We start from the raw sequence: 17,220 nt of genomic DNA, 5'->3' as shown, positions 1-17,220 counted from the left end.
GTTTTAGATGAGGTAAGAGAACATTTGGTTATTGCAATCATTTTCCTGCTAATTTTCAAAATAAACATCCTGGTAGCACTGATTTTTCATTTTTTTATTTGAGGAACTCTGAACTGAAAAAAGTAAAATTCAACAAAGGAACTTTCACCTTAAGTCAAGCTTTTTTCATCAAAAGCCCATAAGAAATACACAGGAACGATATCCTTAAGGTGATGAGGTTGATTTTCTGCAATTTGTCAGTGAAATGACGTGAAATTATTTGTTTATAATGACTTTTCTTACCAACAAATTACAAAAATCAAAAGAAATAGGTTCAATCTGAGAAACAATATCATTTAGAACCTTTTCATTGTAATGGTTTTGAAAACATGTATTTAAAACCATTTGTTTTCGGCTATTACGAGAACAAAAAACATCGAAATTCAATTTCAAGTGTTGCATCATGTAGAGGACAAAATTCTCTTTCCAATGATACCACTATCTCATTTTTTATAAAAATTGTAGTTACGACCTTTTCCTAATAAAGCAACGAATTAATCATTCATAATAAATTCAAAATTGCTCCAGCTGTAGCTGTACAGTAAATTTTTTGGAAAAAAAATTACAAATTTTAAATAGGTATAATGAATAGGTAACAAAATGAAATTTTTCCTGTCAGCATTCGGCTATTCTTTTTCTGCGATGGCATGGTGAAATTTGTCAAGTTATCAGTTCGGAGTTGGGTCGTTTGATATCAGTTATCAATTATTCCGTTAAAATTAATTATTCATTCGAGAAATTATTCATAATTTCCTAGTAGTCTACCTCAGGGTTATTTTAAATATAATGTGAAGTAAATTGACATATGTTTGATCGTTTCTTTTAGAAGTGAAGTGAATTCGTGTAGCAATTTCTTTGAGTATTCCTCCGCGTCAATTACCTACAGTCATGAAGAAATCTAAAAAACCAAGTTCTCATTACTCGTTCGACATGAAGAACATATTAACTGCTAGCACATTATTTGTAGTATTGGTAGCTTTCATCGCCGTACTGTATAGAAATACGGAAGACGAATTACATTCCAGATTGAGGAACATTCTTTCTGGTTTGATCACCATAGATAGAAAACACGAAGTGCATTATCCAAAGGTGGCAGTTGGTTATGGTGCTTGCAAGGATATAGCGTTCAATGCCGCTGATGTCATTCCATATGAAGAATTTGTAAATGACGAAGTAGCCCGCGAATTCATTTCTTCTTACGATGACCTTCTCAGCTCTTTTGCTTATTACTTTTCACATGGAGCGGCCGCAGAGTTGGTATTTTTTTGAATTACAAACGTGGCTTTTTTCCACAGTTTTGTTATTTTTTATTGTTTACATTTCAGACGCTTTACGTCAAATTCAACTTTATTCAACGAGCTTGTAAATAGAGTGAATAAACTTCGTGATCGTAGAGTCGCTTTCGGAGGAAATGGTGCTAGTATAGCGAGACGGTTTGCTATGGAAGGTTTCAATGTCTTGTTGAGCAGTACTACTACTAAAGAAATGCGAGATATATTTCCTCAAAACTTGAATAGTACGTTATTTTTTCCTGGATGTAGGTAGTACTATTGATGACTTGAATGATTTAAAATTATATTTTGTTATTTTAGTTATCGGTGAAATTGCTGATGAAGTCGATATACATCTCGTGTTTGAATACAAAGCCAAAGAAACATGGGGACCTTATACAGCTCCGAGAGCTAACAGGTGTTTCTTACTTGATTTGCATTTGATTGTATAAAATATGCAGTTAATAACCATTTTATTCGTTTTTGTATTAGATTCATCTTGCATCACGATTATCATAATCCTAGAGTTTCATCCTTAGAACGTTTTGATCCTTATTTGAAAAGCTTTCGTCCTGATTTATTTGTTGTCAGTGGACTTCAAATGATGGATAACTATCCGATGGCGAAAAGTGAGTACCTAATATTTCTTAGTTTATCATTTAAAAAATCAATTTTTAATGATGCGTACAATCTTTGGTGAGAAAAATATCACGTTTTATTGGATTTATCTGACTGATAGACGCGTTTAAAATTGTATTCTGATAATGGTTCAATTTTTTCCCCATCCAGAAATAAGACACGAAAGACTGCAAGCTGTGAAAAGGCAAATGAATGAGTTACCGAGAAACACGAAAATTCATTTTGAGATGGCTTCAATTACCGAACCGAATTTATTATTTTACATCCTAGATCATATAATACCATTTGCTGATTCTTTGGGGATGAATGAACAAGTACGATACTTTTAATATGTACTTGAAACGTTTAAAAACTGATTGCTATATGTTTAATGTGTTTTATGTGTACTTAAACAGGAATTAGCGAATTTGCACAGTGCATTGTTACATAATACAATAACTTTGGCTACTGATTCTAACCCTAAAATTAGCCATGTACTGGACATGATGCGTCAAATATTCAAGTAACTTTTAAATTATTGATTTTTCTAACATTTGTACCCAGATTTTATTTTATTTTATTAATCCTTTTCGCAGACAGTTGCAAGAAAAACGCGATGGTGTTGAAAACGGTCGTCCATTGTCGCGTTTACATGTCCATACCTTAGCTTACCAACTTATAATGGTATCAAAAAATTCAAACTGGAAAAATACATTTGTCGCAGCAGCAAGAGCTTCTTTAGTAGCTAATACGTATGTCTGTGGTACAGCAGAGGTACGAGAATAGTTTTCTCTATTACTATGGAACTTCTGTTCCGAATTTCATACAATTTATTTTACGTTCCAGGTTGATATTGACAGATCAACATTAGTAATAGATGAAAGTTTTTCCATTTCATCTATTCCAGGAAGTAGAAGAATCTACTTCGATGATCAGAACCCGGTCGCTTGTTGGAATGAAAACGATTATCATATATGTCTAGCGCCAAATTTAGTGTGCACATATGCTAAACAGACTGCCGGATGTGGAGATAATATATCGGCTGCTGGATTAGCTGCTCAAATATGAGCTTTTGATCCACCATCCCGTTTATTTTGTTATAAAATAGTATTTGTACTTTTAGATGTCGTATTATTCTAGTCAACATTCGTGATTTTTTGAAAATTTTCAAAATTATTTCAAACGTTTGCTCACTAATGTACCAGAAAAATGAATTCTCGTACGAATACGCATTCGCTGTGTTGATTAGAATTTTGTTATGGTTAATTTGGTTAAAATCCAATCAAATTTTACAATTGTGATACCTACCTTACGTTAGTTGAATTATTTACCAATATTCCTATAACTTGACTAATGAGTATTATATGCGAAAAATTATTGTACTAATTAAGTAATGTGTAGCATTCCTTTGGTGAGGTTTTTGTATTACTGTATTATATTAATTTCCTGGTCTCAAAGTATTGTTAAGAGGTTTTAAGTTTTTTAAGCCGAATTTTATTACGAATTAAGTTTTTCAATTCTGTATTGTATTCGTGTAAAGTGTATCGAAAATTATCGTGATGCGTCGATTTATAAAATGTTATACGTACCTATGTTTATTGACACAAGTGTTTTTTTTTCAATTACAATGGATAAATGTACAAATATCTCGAAGGGAAGATACCAAAAAACAGAAAAATGATAATTTGTTGGAAAATATTTATTTAAAACTATTTAAGTATAAATCGCTTATATTACATATCACAGTTCGGTATGTTTCTCAGCATCTGAGTGAGCAATTGATGGTTCTGAAAAATCGGAAACATTCAAAATTAGATTTTTTTAAAGAGACTAAAGTACATAAAAATAATATAATTATGACATACCTGTTTCACTAGGCTCTTGTACAACTTCTTCCTCAGAATGCTCGTCTATTTCTAATTGCAACCTCTTAATTTCGTTGTCATATTCTTTCCATTCGGGTATAATTCTCATGGCAGCTGTCAATTTAGCTTCCTTGGTAAGAGGATTATTGCACTGAAAATTTCAAAAAAATTGAATTCAGTTTCGTTCCAATATTGCTAAATGCAATTTAATAGACGCTCAACTTACCAAATCAATAGTTTTTGCTTTATCTTTAGACGAATCATCACACCATGTTTCACACCACAACCACTCTTGTGGTAAACTTTTGATAACTACTTGATGGATCATGTTATTTGGCAAATCCTAAAATTCAAACCAATACAATTAAGTCTTGTTTCTGCAGAGAGGTATTCGTCGAAAAGAACCCTGACTTACTTGATCCAAATTTGAAAGACTGTTGGGATCTTGACTAAGAGCTTGATATTGACCACGTAATCGATCACCGGCGGCTATTTTTCTAAATCTTTTCAAATCTACTACATAAAGAGCACTAATATGATAGCTTCTTCCTTGTAAATGCGTCCTCCAGTATCCTTGTTTCCAAAACCTACGAATAGTAAACGAAAAAAATTGTTAGAGGTTCATAAAAAATACCATAAGATTGTGAATAAGTATATTTGATGAAAACTGACCGGAAACCATCCATTTCTTTACGACTTTCGCAAAAAGGCGTGTACCCGTAAGGTGCACCTTGTAAGTCTAAATCAACTAATTCTTTCATATCCGCTCTCACCACCTGAAACGAACACAATTTTAGAGTAGATTGAGAATTGAAAATTTTACTCGACTTTTATTTATAATACTGACTTGATCGGCGTCGACGAAAATGATTTTTTTCACGTCTAGTGGAAATAGTACGTCTAAAAATAATATTTTGTAACCCCAAATCAGTCTTTGTTTCTCGTTTTGTTGATGTAACCAACGAGGCCATTTATATTGGACTAGCTCGTATTGGAATCCGTATTTTTTAGCCATTCGAGGCAAAAAATCTTTAAAACTAGGTGAGAGGTAATTTTTAAGGAACCAGAATTTCACAGGTGACTTAGTATGTTTGATCACACTCAGCATCATGATTCTTAAAAACCGTTCGTATAAGTGACCGGAAGCCAGAGAGAAAATATTAATGGGCTCGTCTTCCGTGCCATCATCTTTACCACCGCTACCGCCGAAAGTGCTGTAGAAAATAAAACAAACTCAACATCAATTTGAACTGAAATTAATACAAAAATCACTACTCGATGGTATACTTACTTTGCAATACTGGACCATATACCATTGTTTGAATCGGAATCATCGGCCAACAGTTCTTCGTGCATTTTGCCCGGTTTTTTACTCACTTTCAATTTCATAACGTGAGATTGGAATGAGCTAATGAGTACTTTGATATCTTTGCTGTTCGGAGGAGTATCTGTGCCTTCGTGACTCACTATATCGTAAACATCGGCTGACCTTCCTTGTCGCAAACGTAATACCCATGCGCCGGGATTCGCTTTCAATTGGAAGTATCCCAAGTTGGCCATAACAATTGTATCTACTATCACTGGGTTCGTTTCTGTGCCCAAAGTTATTTGTAAGCCACGAGGAGGAGTACCAAAGGCTAGATCGAAACAGTGCCCTTCTAATAGTAAATACTCCAATTCGAACTGACTATAAAAAATGAAAAAAACAAAACAGAGATAATAAAAATAATTTTCTATCCTAAAGAGAAGATATTAAAATCGGTATAGTACCTGTAAACTGAAGAATCTACATCTTGAAGACGTATATTATCGAGATCAAAAGGAGTGGCAACTGATTCTACGAGCCAGTTTTCAGGAACATGCATATTTTGCGTCAGTAGTGAACCTGGTGATACATCGGTAAAGTTGGCGATAGGTCCGCTGTCTAGATCGCCATCGCTGGTAAACCGCAATTCTGGTTCCAAAACGTAACGATAGTAACTGCAAAATATTTTTCATTTTTTTGTTTATATGAACGAAAAATTCCATAAAATTTATTAGTAACGTATTAGAAACCTTTTCAATGGCATATCACTTATCCTTTCAGGACAATTCAAATAAACGTTCACTTCAGAGTTCAGAACTTGACGTAATACTGATACGATTGAGCCCACTTTTTGAGCACCTCTTGATACCGGATCAACAATGACCGCTACTTCAAAAACAGGTTCTTCTAAATTCTTTGGTGGTAATTTTATGACGCTAAAAATATTCACACAATGTAGAACATGAAAATGAATTTGAACAAGGATTTCAAGGAAGAAAAATCACCTGTGATCGGTAGCAATATCTTTCAATTGGAATCTAGACTTGGACTGTTGTCTATTGGACAATAACGACACAGCTTTCATAAGCACGTTACTACGACAGCCTTCCATTTGTTCTAAAGTATTCAAAAATTAGTCTTTAATGAAGATACAATTTCCAAATATGTAATCCGATGCTTCAAACCTACCCAATTTTGGATTAATTACGTTGTGTAATTTTTCTACGATTAGTTTGAGAGCATGTCGTTCTAAGAGCATGTAATCAGCGCTCGTAAACTCTTCGTCCTCGTCAAAAGGACCAATAACTCTGCCATTAAGAACAACACCAATCTGACCCGGCCTAAATGATAGGATAGTTTTGCAGTATGCTTGATGCTTCAATATTATTTCATCTATACTCGCCCAATCGACTTCCTAAAATTAAAATTGATATTTTACAATGTAAGCAACTTCCAGCTTGTAAAAACATTACAACTTAAACTGAATTAGACAAACACTTACTTGCACATAATCTGAGGATTTCTTATCTCCAGATATAATATTGTCCGCATCTTTCAGAATTTTCAAAATATCTACACCAGAATTTACTGCGGCCAATACCAATTTTGTAATAGAACTCGATGTGCCATCAACAGGTCGATTTACAATGATTCCAATACGATGATCATTTCCAGCGTCCTACGATAAAATCACATGGTTGATTATTGACGAGTAAGATGAGTTTTTTTTTCAAGCACTGAACAGAACAACAACAATTACCAAATATTCTAACGCATTTTTCAATAGATTTCTACCACTTTCAGTTTCAAGATCAGTCACGACCCAAAATGTTAACAAAGATGTGGTTCCCGGTTTTTTGTGCGTTATGTATTTCAAGTGATTGGTAATGCCAAAGGTGGAAGAATCTGACAGGTCTAGGTGTTGACTTTTTTCCGTATTCAAAATTCTACCGTTCAATCTACAATAGAAAATAATGAATTAGAATAAAATTAGCGTACTGCACGATATAATGCGAATACACAAACCTTGGCATCACGTTTGGCCGATTCATGATAAAGTCCAATACATCATCGCTATCGACCAGTTCTCCTCTGTATACCGCTTTTTGGAAAGTAGGCGTTTGGGCCATGATTTCAGTAAGCATAGCTTCTTCAAAATCTTCTTTATTGAGAGTTTTCTCCGGAAGTGGTACACCATTAATGAGCGCCTGAGTAAAAGAAAAAAATCGGTGAATATAATGTAATTCCCAAATAATTAAATTTCTGAACAATATTTTAAATACCTGCGGTATGGATCTGATCCCCGACCTAGCCACAAAATCAGAAGCTAGTTGACGTCCGGTATTATAATCAGAGTCAGCGCCCAAAATATCAAGTACATCGGCACCATTTGAAAAAGATGATAAGCGTTTCTTCACATCCTCTACTTCGACATCTCGGTCACTTTTTATAGCAGCGTATACCTATCGGATAATTTTGAGACAATAAATTTTCTGTCTTAATAAGTTGAAAATTGATATGATTATTTCCACTAACTTCAGTAATGAAACTAAGTCCAGTATATCGATCTTTCTCTTCAGAAACATAATTGAACGCATTCATTAAAGCAACAGTTGCACTTTCCAAACCAGATACTGAAAGTGGTGGAGTTGAAAACACAACACCTACTCTGATGGGAGCGGAATGAACAATAAATGACTCCGCCATTTTCAACAAAGGCCAACAGTCTCGATTAGCCGGATCACAAATAATGACCTGCAAGCATTTTGATAAATTTTAAATTTTACTTGTCGCCGAATGAGCATTCAGCTGGTTGGTAAACATTAGAAACTTACTAGATTATACAAATTTCGCTTAACGCTACGTAACATTCCAGGAAAAGTAGGTTTTAGTAAATCCATTAAATGCGAGGACCACCGTTTATAACGACTGTCGTTTTCAATGTCATTGATCCATTGTACTGCCGAGTCTCTGATATCAATTGCGTAATTGTCTCCACCAGACTGAGTGAAATCCAATGATAGAATTGAGCTTACTGTTGGTCTATCGTTAATTCCTATAATGTGGACAAACCGACAACTTTTAGCAAGCAATAAAACCTAACATTTGAGAAAGTCAATTTCATTACCAATCCGATAAAGCCCTTCCATGATTCTTATTTCTTGTCGAACAGTTTCCAAAATTGAAAAAATATCCACTACATCCATATCGAAATACATTCCGTTTAAAAATAAAACCGTGTCTGTAGGAGGCAAATTTAAGGCCATTAAAATTTTATCTTGATTTTTTTGGATTTCTTTTTTACGTTCCGGTTTTACACGAACATTCACCAATGATCTTGTCTAAAAAAAAAAAAAATGTTCAGTACCGCGCTATGAAATAGAAAAACATGACATTATCACCTAAGCACTGACATCCAAGATTTATTACCTTCATTGGAAAATTTTGTGAAATATGGACGAAACTCTCAAGTGCCTTATCACCATCTTCCTTCATGATAACTTCGGCAGCTTGAAGACTTAATTCTTGGAACTGCCATACTTTCAAAGGTTGCAACTCATCGCTAGAGCTTTCTAAATGTTGACGAAATTTGTTCAGTTCTTCAACTTTATCGGGATATAATTCTCTATTAAAAAAAAAAAAAAAAAAAAAAAAATGAAAATTCATCAAAAATAAATCAAAGTTATTGAAATCAAAACACGATCATTCAAATTACTTCAATGTTTTAAAATTAAATCCATCGATTTCAGGTTCATCATCTTCGGTAACAGATTCTTCAGAGGTTTTACCAGGAACTTTAGAGTCATCTTCAGCCTTATATTCAGTAGATTTCATTTGTAATTCAACTCCATAACCAGACAATCGGACTTTTCTATTCATTCGACGCTGAAGAATAATTTTTCAGTATAATCACATCGTAACAAGGAAACGTTTCCATAAAACACTTACCTGAACTCGGTGACGTAAAACGTAACCAATTTTTCCCTCGATGGCATGACCCTTTAATACTGCATGAAATGCTTTAAAATCTGGAGAACCTATTTCACCATATAAAATTGCAGTGATAGAGCGATTAACACTTCCAGGATACTGATGATCAACGTTGAAAATTTCGGTTTTTTCATCGGCCTGTAAAGCAGATTAACAAGAAAAATAATACATAATACGAACTCTCGTAAGAAGTTTTTTCATTGCAGATGACTTACCACAGCGTTATCAATGGCAGAATCTATTTCATCGACCGAGCAAATTATTTTCCCAGCTATGTCTACGGTAGTTAAACATTGTAGATGACGCTCAAGTCCCATTTGAGAAAACATCTCAATTCGTGGTGAATATACATGAAGTGATACCGCTAATTTCATCAAACGAACTTGGGTGTTAGATAGATACTGTGACGCTAAATTTATGGCAACGTCATACTTGCTCTTGTCATTTCCTGAAACACATTGATGCGTTAGAAATCCGTGGTGCTAAGCATCTCATCAATCAAACACGTTTCTTCAGAATCATCCTGAATATGACAAGAGAAGATCAATGTTCTGATGGATTTTACCTAATGTTGATAAGGGACTTTCGAGTTCATTTAAATCGTCGATAAATGACCAAAACGAATTGATGTTTTCATCGGCTAGAAATTCGGCTACTTCTAGAACTAATGGTGTTTGATCCCATTTGGCGTCGATGGAAGTAGTGACAAATTTCGCTTTCCGGCGGCATTCCGATGGATGAAGTAACTGACAAATCCAAAATAGTACAACATAAGCTGAGTATTTTCTCATTGAAAATGCCATCTGTAACACATGGTAACACATTACGAGTTGCTATAGTTTTTATATAATGAGGAAGTTTTTTTCTTTTCAAACTAGGTACTTACAACGTAGGTACTGTGTTTACAGAATTATCAGTAGAAAAAAACAGTGAATTAATGATAAGAACACAAAATAAAACCTAAAGTAGAGATCATTTTTAATGTGGTTATCCAGCAAGAATTACACCAGTCTATTACTTTGCTTCACTCATCGACCAGATTTAATTCAAATATTAGCAGGTAATATAAATTTTATTTAATTACTAATTACAAAAGTAGTGACATCGCGGCTACACTACTTCAAAGTTCAAACTCTTCCAACGATAACATACTGAAGTAGGAGGTAGACCTACGACATACGTGTACCTCTAGTACGGTTATTGACCGGATGCGGACGTTAATAACCACGAGGAGGATACACTGATTTGTTCAACGGATAATACTTTTATAACAAATTAAAACCCATGTACAGAATAATACGTTTATTATAATTAATATCTGTACAATTACATAAACATACATGTATTATTCTCTTCAGCGTTACTCAATAAGACCGACACCAATTATTCTCATTACCGTTCTCGGCTCGAAGCACTGGACGGATTTAGGAATAGTAGCATCAGATCACAAGAGCCAACACTGGGCAACTTTTGGGTAGCCCAGCTTCTTCTATATATATTGATCGGATACGTAACTCATCTGCGAGAAGCGTTCCGGCGCAGTACGTAGCGGTTCCCTGCACGCCCCCTACCCACTACAATACCCCGTCAATCTTTTTTGCTTTTGATGATTTTTTTTAATACCGCCAAGTGCTTGTCTCTGATTGGTGGGCTTGCTCTTGAGTGATAACAAACGTTTCGTGAAATTTTGCTCGTCTGGACGGAGCTTTGCTTTCAGTTTCAAATAATCAACTCAACCAAGCATTCCGGCCCGACAAGTAGGAAAAGAAAATCACGGAAAATTAACATTTTCCCTTTTTGCGCAAAATTTTGTCCGTTACTTTCTGGCTTCAACACCCTTCTACATAAGTCGGTGCCGGTATAATTCAAAATTACGACACCGATACAGAAACAAAGAAATTCAATTCAAATTGACTTTATTGAAACAAAAACAAATGAAACGAAAAATAGAAAAAGAATAGACTTTATTGTTATTTGTCCACTGTGCACTGCTGTAGAAAAACTTTGATTTACAATACAGCTATTCTCACAAATTCTTTAAATAACTAACTTAGTCATCAAGTTCAACTTTTTAAAAAACCGCAGAATAATACAACACACTTCGTACATTTGCGTAAATACGTCATTGCACAAATAATAGCAGTTCCGCTCATTTCTCCACTATGTTATTTTCTCCAGGCTTAGAGCTTTCTTGAGCAGGTTTTTCTTCTTGTTGTGGTTGTGAAATAGAACTCTCAAAATCAGCAGATTCGATTAGGTTCTTTCTACCATGAGGAGGTGGTCCAATCAATTGTTCAACTTCTTCATACCTCAATGTTTCTTTTTGCAATAACGTTTCAGCGAGCTGGAGAATAAAATATCATAATTATGGTATTTTGTTACCAATAAATGAATTGAACTTTGTAAAAATAATATAACTTATTGAAATACCTTTTTTAATTTGTCCTTATTTTTTAGAAGCACGCTTTCTGTGTGTCTGTAAGCTTTATTCACCAGTTGTTTAGCCTCTGCTTCCATTAAAGCGTGTAAGGTTTTGCTGTAAGGACGTCGGCTTTGGCCATCTTCATCAGGAAACGATACCAAGCCAACAACTTTAGACATCCCAAATTGTCGTACCTAAATAAACGTTATTAGTCGAGAGAAAACAAATCTAGCGTCAACTATTGAAATGAAAATAGTTTATACTTGAGCATTTGCCATTTTGGTAACTTTTTCCAGATCATTTTGCGCTCCAGTGGTGATTCTATTGAAAGTGATAGCTTCGGCTACACGACCTCCCAGAGCCATGCACATGCGATCAAATAACTGTGAAGGTACAGCTAGTAAAATACACGGAACGAAAACTATTTATAAAAATTTAAAGGCGATATTTACTTCTTCTTTAGAAAAAAGCTTTTGATCAGTGGGTGTGTATTGAGCGAAACCCAACGCCAGCGATGTTCTAGGAACTATGGTGACTTTTAAAAGAGCATCTGTGTGAGGTAACAACCAACCAACTAAAGCATGGCCGGACTCGTGATATGCAACTACTTTTTTCTCTTCAGGAGAGATCACTTGACTTCGCTTTTCAGTACCACCGACTGATCTTTCGATGGCATACTCCAAATCAGCTGCAGTGACCTTTTTTTGAAGACTTCTGGCTGCATGTAACGCAGCTTCATTACACACGTTAGCGATATCAGCCCCTAAAAGAAATGATCGGTTTCAATCTTTGAAATTATCATGAGAAACGCATGGATCTAGGCTCAACTCACCACTAAATCCTGGACTCAGATAAGCTAAACGTTTTGAATAAAATGATGGACTTTTTTCAAGAGTAATTCCTTTCAAATGATATTCAAACATATCTTTTCTTTCTTCTAATGTAGGCAAGTCGATTAAAATATGTCGATCGAAACGTCCCGGTCTCAACAACGCCTAATTGAAATAACGCAAGTAAAATTAAAATGCTTTCTCCATTACAAGTTTTTTTCACAAAATGAAACTCACTTTATCTAGAACATCAGCTCTATTTGTTGACGCTAACATTAAGACACTCTCTTTCGACGCCATTCCATCCATTTCAACTAGCAACTGATTTAATGTTTGTTCTCCTTCACCACCAGAGCCATCCACTTGATTCGTAGAACTTCTTTTGCGACCGATTGCATCAATTTCATCGATATATATTATACACGGAGCTCGTTTACGTGCTTCTTTGAATAAATCTCTGGAAGAGGATCGAAAAGAACGTACATGAAGATTAATTTTTAAATAATAAAATAATTTGCTAAAAAAAATCATGTCATACCTCACTCTGGCTGCACCTAACCCACCAATCATTTCAATAAATTCTGATCCGTTCATCGACAAAAAAGGAACGGCAGCTTCAGTTGCAACAGCTTTGGCTAATAAAGTTTTACCACAACCAGGAGGGCCTAACAAAAGAGCTCCTTTAGGAACCTATAATGAAATATGAAGTGAATAGGTATGCATCTTTCATAACGAGTAACTAGTTATTTTTAAATTTACCTTTGCTCCTAAACTCTTATAATGTTCTGGTTTCTTGAGGTAATCAACAAACTCCATAACTTCCTGTTTGGCTTCTTTTAAACCAGCTACATCGGAAAAACGAACTCCTTTTCCTTGACCGACGACAGGGTCAATTAAAGTGAATTTCGCTCTGCCTAGACTTGACTGAAATGAAGCAATGCAAGCATTCAAAATAAACACAATAATTCATAAAAACAGAACAACGTAATTGAACTTACAAAAGCATCGGTGATTCCAGGTGCTTTCAAACCCTTTCCTCTATTGAATATCGACAGTAATATTCCTGCTATAATGAGAGAAGTCAACAGTCTTCCTATAGTATCTTCTCCTCTTTCATATATCACTGGTACTCCTTCTCCAACTTTAATTCCAAGTTTCGCTTCGGCAGCTCGTAATTTCTCCTCAAACTTATCAATGTCTACTTGCATATGAAAATTTTTTATATCGACCTACGAAAAATCAATTGGAGGTTGAAAATTAAAGTAAATAATTATGTGCAATCAAGATTCAAGATACACATACTCGTCTGCCCTTCACTACTGCTCCATCGTGTAAGACAACTGTCACTAAACCGATATCTGGTTGAGCAATGATTTCTTCTACTTCACCCTTAGCTAACATGTGATACAAGAATTCATTCCACGATACATATCTGATAATCTGCGAACAGTGATTATGATAAGAAAAATTCCAAGCAATTACACAAAAAAGTTCAACAAACCTCTTGCTTGTTTGAAGGTAACATCATAGAAGCTCCAACAAATACTAATATGTAAACCGTTAAACACCATAGTAATAATTTTGCCATCATCGGTGATATCTTCTTATCATCGTCTTTATTTGGAGGTTTTTTCTCATCATTTCCTTGAAAACGAATTCGACTGGTGTGAAAATGACGAATATTCGACACTAAAACCACTGCTGATCTCTGATTAACAGTAAGACAGAGCTGCCCGAGAGTATGCTTTCTAAGATGTGTTTTGATCTGCAATCAATTTTACTGTAGTGAGTAAATACGAAGATGAGAAATTATTTAATGGAATGGTGCACTTACAAATAACTTATGAGTAGAAAAATTCTTCTGGTGCTTGAGTACGACGTTTAATCTCGGAGAAGTTGACAATTTTGATGCTATTGAGGAATATAACATCCGCGGAGGATAATGAACATTCTTACTAATTGCACAAAATAAACGTTTACCGAATAACGGATTCAACACTAAATTACTGCAGTAAAGCTCCATGGTCACAATTTATGAAATACTTCACCTGAGTAACATATTTTTGATCACTTCATCTAACGATGAATGATGATGAAATTGAAGAAAATTATGCAGCGGTTGATTTTTATCACGGTTCACCGTTCTTTTTTATCAGCAAATCGAAAATCGGACTTGTTTTGATTTTAAGGTCAGTACAGACAGCAACAAATTTTTTTTGAAGAAAAAAAATTGTACAAAATCAGGTTAGTTTTACCATGAAAACTTTGATAGCTAACTGTATGGACAAAAGTTTTATAAAAGAAAATTTCCTATTTTATTCTATTTTAAATTTGATTTAAAAATCAAAAATCATTATAATAACAAAGTTTAAAATTTTTAAAAATCAAAATGTTGAAATTTTAAACGAAAAATTTGAGACTGGAAGAATAGCAAGATAGAAAGGTGTTTTATTTGATGTAACACTGATTCAGTTTTTATCGCTAATTTTCAATTTTTGTTTTTTTGACAACTCAGACGTTTCGTTTTCCTCGTTGGAGTTTTTCATTTTAGGGATTTTAATTGTAACTTTTTTTTATAGTTATGTCGAAAACTATTCCTTATATTCAAGTAAGTAACATTGATTCTTCTACTTTCATGAATCAGCTTTTCATTTTTTTAAAGTACCTTGACCAACTCGCTAAATTTCATATCTCACTATCTACCGGCTTCATCATCAGAACTATACGAACATTCACGATTTTCTGCCTTAAAAAATTTGACGTTTTCATATTATGCTATTGAATAACCCTACTTAACCCAATAACAATCATCTTACTTATTTTGATGTTACAGGAATGAAAATGATGGTATGGATCGTGTAAGTGATCAGTTGGGATACCTAGTATTGTATTTGGACGGAACAGTGCTTTGCGTAAGACTTGATTTGAATTTTTTCGATTTCATGACGAGAGATAATTGTACTAACATTGGGTTTAATTTATAGTCAAACGGTGATCTCGAAAATAACGAACATACCGCCAACTTGGTCAGTAGTTTGGTTACCATTGCAAAAAATATACCACCTCACGAAGAAAAGTTCAAGAAAATTAGTAGTACGTATAATTGTACCCAATTCTGAATATTTTTAATATTTCTTTATACTAACGGATGTGTTTCTTTGCAGTTTTATATCCAGACGTTGTGTACGCTATTACTCTATCCAACGCTAGAATTTACGTCTCCAAGTTGAAACGACCGAGGCAAATAACTGATCATTCGGATTTCATCAATTTTTAAAGTAGCTGAACTTTAGTTACCGAAGCAATGTCAGGTTTATTCCTTAGAATATCAATATTATGCCTATCATGGTGGGCAATAAACTGCGAGGAAGTCGTTTCCGCGAAAACGTTAGTCCTGGTGGATAATTTTCTCATTAAAGAAACACATTCCATATTTTTCAAGTCGTTGAAAGATCGAGGACACGCTATTACTTTTAAATCCGTGGAAGATTCGTCGTTATCTTTGTTCAAATATGGCGATTTGTTGTACGATAATGTGGTTATTTTTGCTCCAAAAGTCGAAGAATTTGGTGGCCAGTTATCTAAAAAAATGTTACTAGACTTTATCGACGAAGGCGGAAATGTACTGATCGCCACTGATGATAAACCTGGCGTTATTTTACGCGAAATCGCTGTAGAGTGCGGTGTGGAAATGGACGTGCCTGGAAAATCAGTCATCGACCATTTCAACTACGATAAGTCTGATCCGACTCACGCTTTGATCGCCGTAGATGGTGAAAACTTGATCGACGCGTCGGTTATCGTCGGACCTCGTAATATTTCGCCTTTATTGTATAAAGGTGCCGGCCTATTAGTCAACAATTCAAATCCGTTAGTTTTGAAACTTCTATCCGCTTATGGCACCTCTATTTCGAGCCCTCTTTACGACGAATTGGAAAAAACACCATTACTATTGGGTTCGGAAATCGCTCTTATTGCCGGCGTGCAAACTCGTAACAATGCCAGAGTCGTGTTTTCTGGTTCGATTGATTTCTTCTCAAATAACGCTTTCTTATCTGGCGTTAAAAAAGCTAACGGTAAAGAATCGTCCAAATCTTCTAATGCTCAAGTATCTGAACATCTTAGTAAATGGGTATTCAAAGAAAACGGCGTGATTCGTGTAAAATCTGTGTCTCATCATAAACTCAATGAAGCCGAACCTCCGATGGATTATACGATTACCGAATCAGCAGTTTTCGAAATGGAACTCGAACATAAGGTCGGCAACCAATGGAAACCGTTCAGTGCGAGGGATTTGCAACTGGAGTTCGTACGAATCGATCCGTTTATCAGAACAATTGTACCGCTGGTCGGTGATGGAAAATACAAAGTAGTTTTTAAAATACCCGACGTTTACGGAGTGTTTAAATTTTTAGTAGACTATAAACGTATCGGATACAGTTCGGTGTTCAGTAGCACACAAGTGTCTGTGCGACCGTTGAAGCATACCGAATATGAAAGATTTATTGGAAGCGCTTATCCTTACTACTTTAGTGCTTTTTCCATGATGTTTGGTGTGTTCATTTTCTCTCTGGTCTTTTTACACGCTGAAGTAGATAAAGATAAAACAGAGTAATTTATTAGCATTTATTTTCAATTTTTCTCTTGTTTCTCCTATTTTATAAGTTATTTTGTTACGAGTATTGCACTGGCTTCTCGATGTATATCATCTTTGTAAATGATATTTTCTAAGAAAATAATTGTACATTTATGAGAAATTTTTTTCTAAACAATATTCATAGGTACTACTTTTTGACTTTATTTCTCATTTTTTTAAAACGCGTATGTAAAATAAAATAAAATTTGTTTCAAGAAATGATAGATTTGTCTGAAAATATTT

At 34.7% G+C, this 17,220-nt stretch overlaps 5 protein-coding genes across 5 annotated transcripts; 3 read left to right on the top strand and 2 right to left on the bottom strand.

Moving 5' to 3' along the window:
- Positions 1–703: 703 nt before the first annotated feature.
- Positions 704–3,612, top strand: LOC135839075 (ADP-dependent glucokinase). The gene is made up of 8 exons (XM_065354942.1): positions 704–1,292; positions 1,365–1,555; positions 1,632–1,728; positions 1,803–1,939; positions 2,100–2,263; positions 2,345–2,451; positions 2,525–2,702; positions 2,775–3,612. Exons 1-8 carry the CDS (start codon positions 928–930, stop codon positions 2,994–2,996), a joined length of 1,461 nt encoding a protein of 486 aa, XP_065211014.1. The 5' UTR covers positions 704–927; the 3' UTR covers positions 2,997–3,612.
- Uggt (UDP-glucose-glycoprotein glucosyltransferase) lies at positions 3,613–10,246 on the bottom strand. The gene is made up of 24 exons (XM_065354940.1): positions 9,976–10,246; positions 9,655–9,892; positions 9,305–9,537; positions 9,048–9,227; positions 8,815–8,984; positions 8,529–8,724; positions 8,227–8,440; positions 7,934–8,154; positions 7,635–7,853; positions 7,382–7,561; positions 7,125–7,306; positions 6,859–7,057; positions 6,601–6,777; positions 6,288–6,513; positions 6,104–6,215; positions 5,849–6,034; positions 5,564–5,773; positions 5,085–5,480; positions 4,641–5,007; positions 4,466–4,569; positions 4,209–4,380; positions 4,020–4,136; positions 3,794–3,944; positions 3,613–3,715 (listed from the first exon to the last, which is right to left on the bottom strand). The coding sequence occupies exons 2-24, from the start codon at positions 9,890–9,892 to the stop codon at positions 3,669–3,671; spliced, it is 4,497 nt and encodes a 1,498-aa protein (XP_065211012.1). The 5' UTR covers positions 9,976–10,246; the 3' UTR covers positions 3,613–3,668.
- A 790-nt stretch (positions 10,247–11,036) lies between these two features.
- Positions 11,037–14,500, bottom strand: Spg7 (Paraplegin). The gene is made up of 12 exons (XM_065354941.1): positions 14,176–14,500; positions 13,843–14,106; positions 13,644–13,781; positions 13,340–13,570; positions 13,101–13,265; positions 12,880–13,031; positions 12,579–12,798; positions 12,344–12,506; positions 11,964–12,274; positions 11,775–11,894; positions 11,520–11,705; positions 11,037–11,433 (listed from the first exon to the last, which is right to left on the bottom strand). Exons 1-12 carry the CDS (start codon positions 14,362–14,364, stop codon positions 11,239–11,241), a joined length of 2,334 nt encoding a protein of 777 aa, XP_065211013.1. The 5' UTR covers positions 14,365–14,500; the 3' UTR covers positions 11,037–11,238.
- A 297-nt stretch (positions 14,501–14,797) lies between these two features.
- On the top strand, positions 14,798–15,782 carry Lamtor4 (Late endosomal/lysosomal adaptor, MAPK and MTOR activator 4). Its single transcript, XM_065354939.1, has 4 exons — positions 14,798–14,949; positions 15,175–15,253; positions 15,326–15,434; positions 15,506–15,782. Exons 2-4 carry the CDS (start codon positions 15,191–15,193, stop codon positions 15,616–15,618), a joined length of 285 nt encoding a protein of 94 aa, XP_065211011.1. The 5' UTR covers positions 14,798–14,949; positions 15,175–15,190; the 3' UTR covers positions 15,619–15,782.
- On the top strand, positions 15,646–17,201 carry Ost48 (dolichyl-diphosphooligosaccharide--protein glycosyltransferase non-catalytic subunit Ost48). The gene has a single exon (XM_065354937.1). It carries the CDS (start codon positions 15,646–15,648, stop codon positions 16,954–16,956), a length of 1,311 nt encoding a protein of 436 aa, XP_065211009.1. The 3' UTR covers positions 16,957–17,201.
- Positions 17,202–17,220: the final 19 nt, after the last annotated feature.

Source organism: Planococcus citri, chromosome 3 (genome assembly GCF_950023065.1).
Source record: "Planococcus citri chromosome 3, ihPlaCitr1.1, whole genome shotgun sequence".
NCBI lineage: Eukaryota > Metazoa > Arthropoda > Insecta > Hemiptera > Pseudococcidae > Planococcus > Planococcus citri.
This window is presented reverse-complemented; position numbering and strand designations above follow the sequence as displayed.

What these genes read in the sequence shown, in the direction of transcription:
- Lamtor4 (XM_065354939.1), top strand. Translation starts at nt 15,191, where the DNA reads ATGGATCGTGTAAGTGATCAGTTGGGATACCTAGTATTGTATTTGGAC. An exon ending in TGGACGGAACAGTGCTTTGC is followed by an intron (nt 15,254 to 15,325) that starts GTAAGACTTGAT and finishes TTTAATTTATAG; the next exon opens with TCAAACGGTGATCTCGAAAA. An exon ending in AAAGTTCAAGAAAATTAGTA is followed by an intron (nt 15,435 to 15,505) that starts GTACGTATAATT and finishes GTTTCTTTGCAG; the next exon opens with TTTTATATCCAGACGTTGTG.
- Spg7 (XM_065354941.1), bottom strand. Translation starts at nt 14,364, where the DNA reads ATGGAGCTTTACTGCAGTAATTTAGTGTTGAATCCGTTATTCGGTAAA. An exon ending in ATAAGAGTTTAGGAGCAAAG is followed by an intron (nt 13,032 to 13,100) that starts GTAAATTTAAAA and finishes ATTTCATTATAG; the next exon opens with GTTCCTAAAGGAGCTCTTTT. An exon ending in ATAAGGACAAATTAAAAAAG is followed by an intron (nt 11,434 to 11,519) that starts GTATTTCAATAA and finishes TTTATTCTCCAG; the next exon opens with CTCGCTGAAACGTTATTGCA.
- Uggt (XM_065354940.1), bottom strand. Translation starts at nt 9,892, where the DNA reads ATGGCATTTTCAATGAGAAAATACTCAGCTTATGTTGTACTATTTTGG. An exon ending in CACAAAATTTTCCAATGAAG is followed by an intron (nt 8,441 to 8,528) that starts GTAATAAATCTT and finishes TTTTTTTTTTAG; the next exon opens with ACAAGATCATTGGTGAATGT. An exon ending in GATATTGCTACCGATCACAG is followed by an intron (nt 6,035 to 6,103) that starts GTGATTTTTCTT and finishes GAATATTTTTAG; the next exon opens with CGTCATAAAATTACCACCAA.
- Ost48 (XM_065354937.1), top strand. Translation starts at nt 15,646, where the DNA reads ATGTCAGGTTTATTCCTTAGAATATCAATATTATGCCTATCATGGTGG.
- LOC135839075 (XM_065354942.1), top strand. Translation starts at nt 928, where the DNA reads ATGAAGAAATCTAAAAAACCAAGTTCTCATTACTCGTTCGACATGAAG. An exon ending in TCACATGGAGCGGCCGCAGA is followed by an intron (nt 1,293 to 1,364) that starts GTTGGTATTTTT and finishes TTTACATTTCAG; the next exon opens with ACGCTTTACGTCAAATTCAA. An exon ending in TAACTATCCGATGGCGAAAA is followed by an intron (nt 1,940 to 2,099) that starts GTGAGTACCTAA and finishes TTCCCCATCCAG; the next exon opens with AAATAAGACACGAAAGACTG.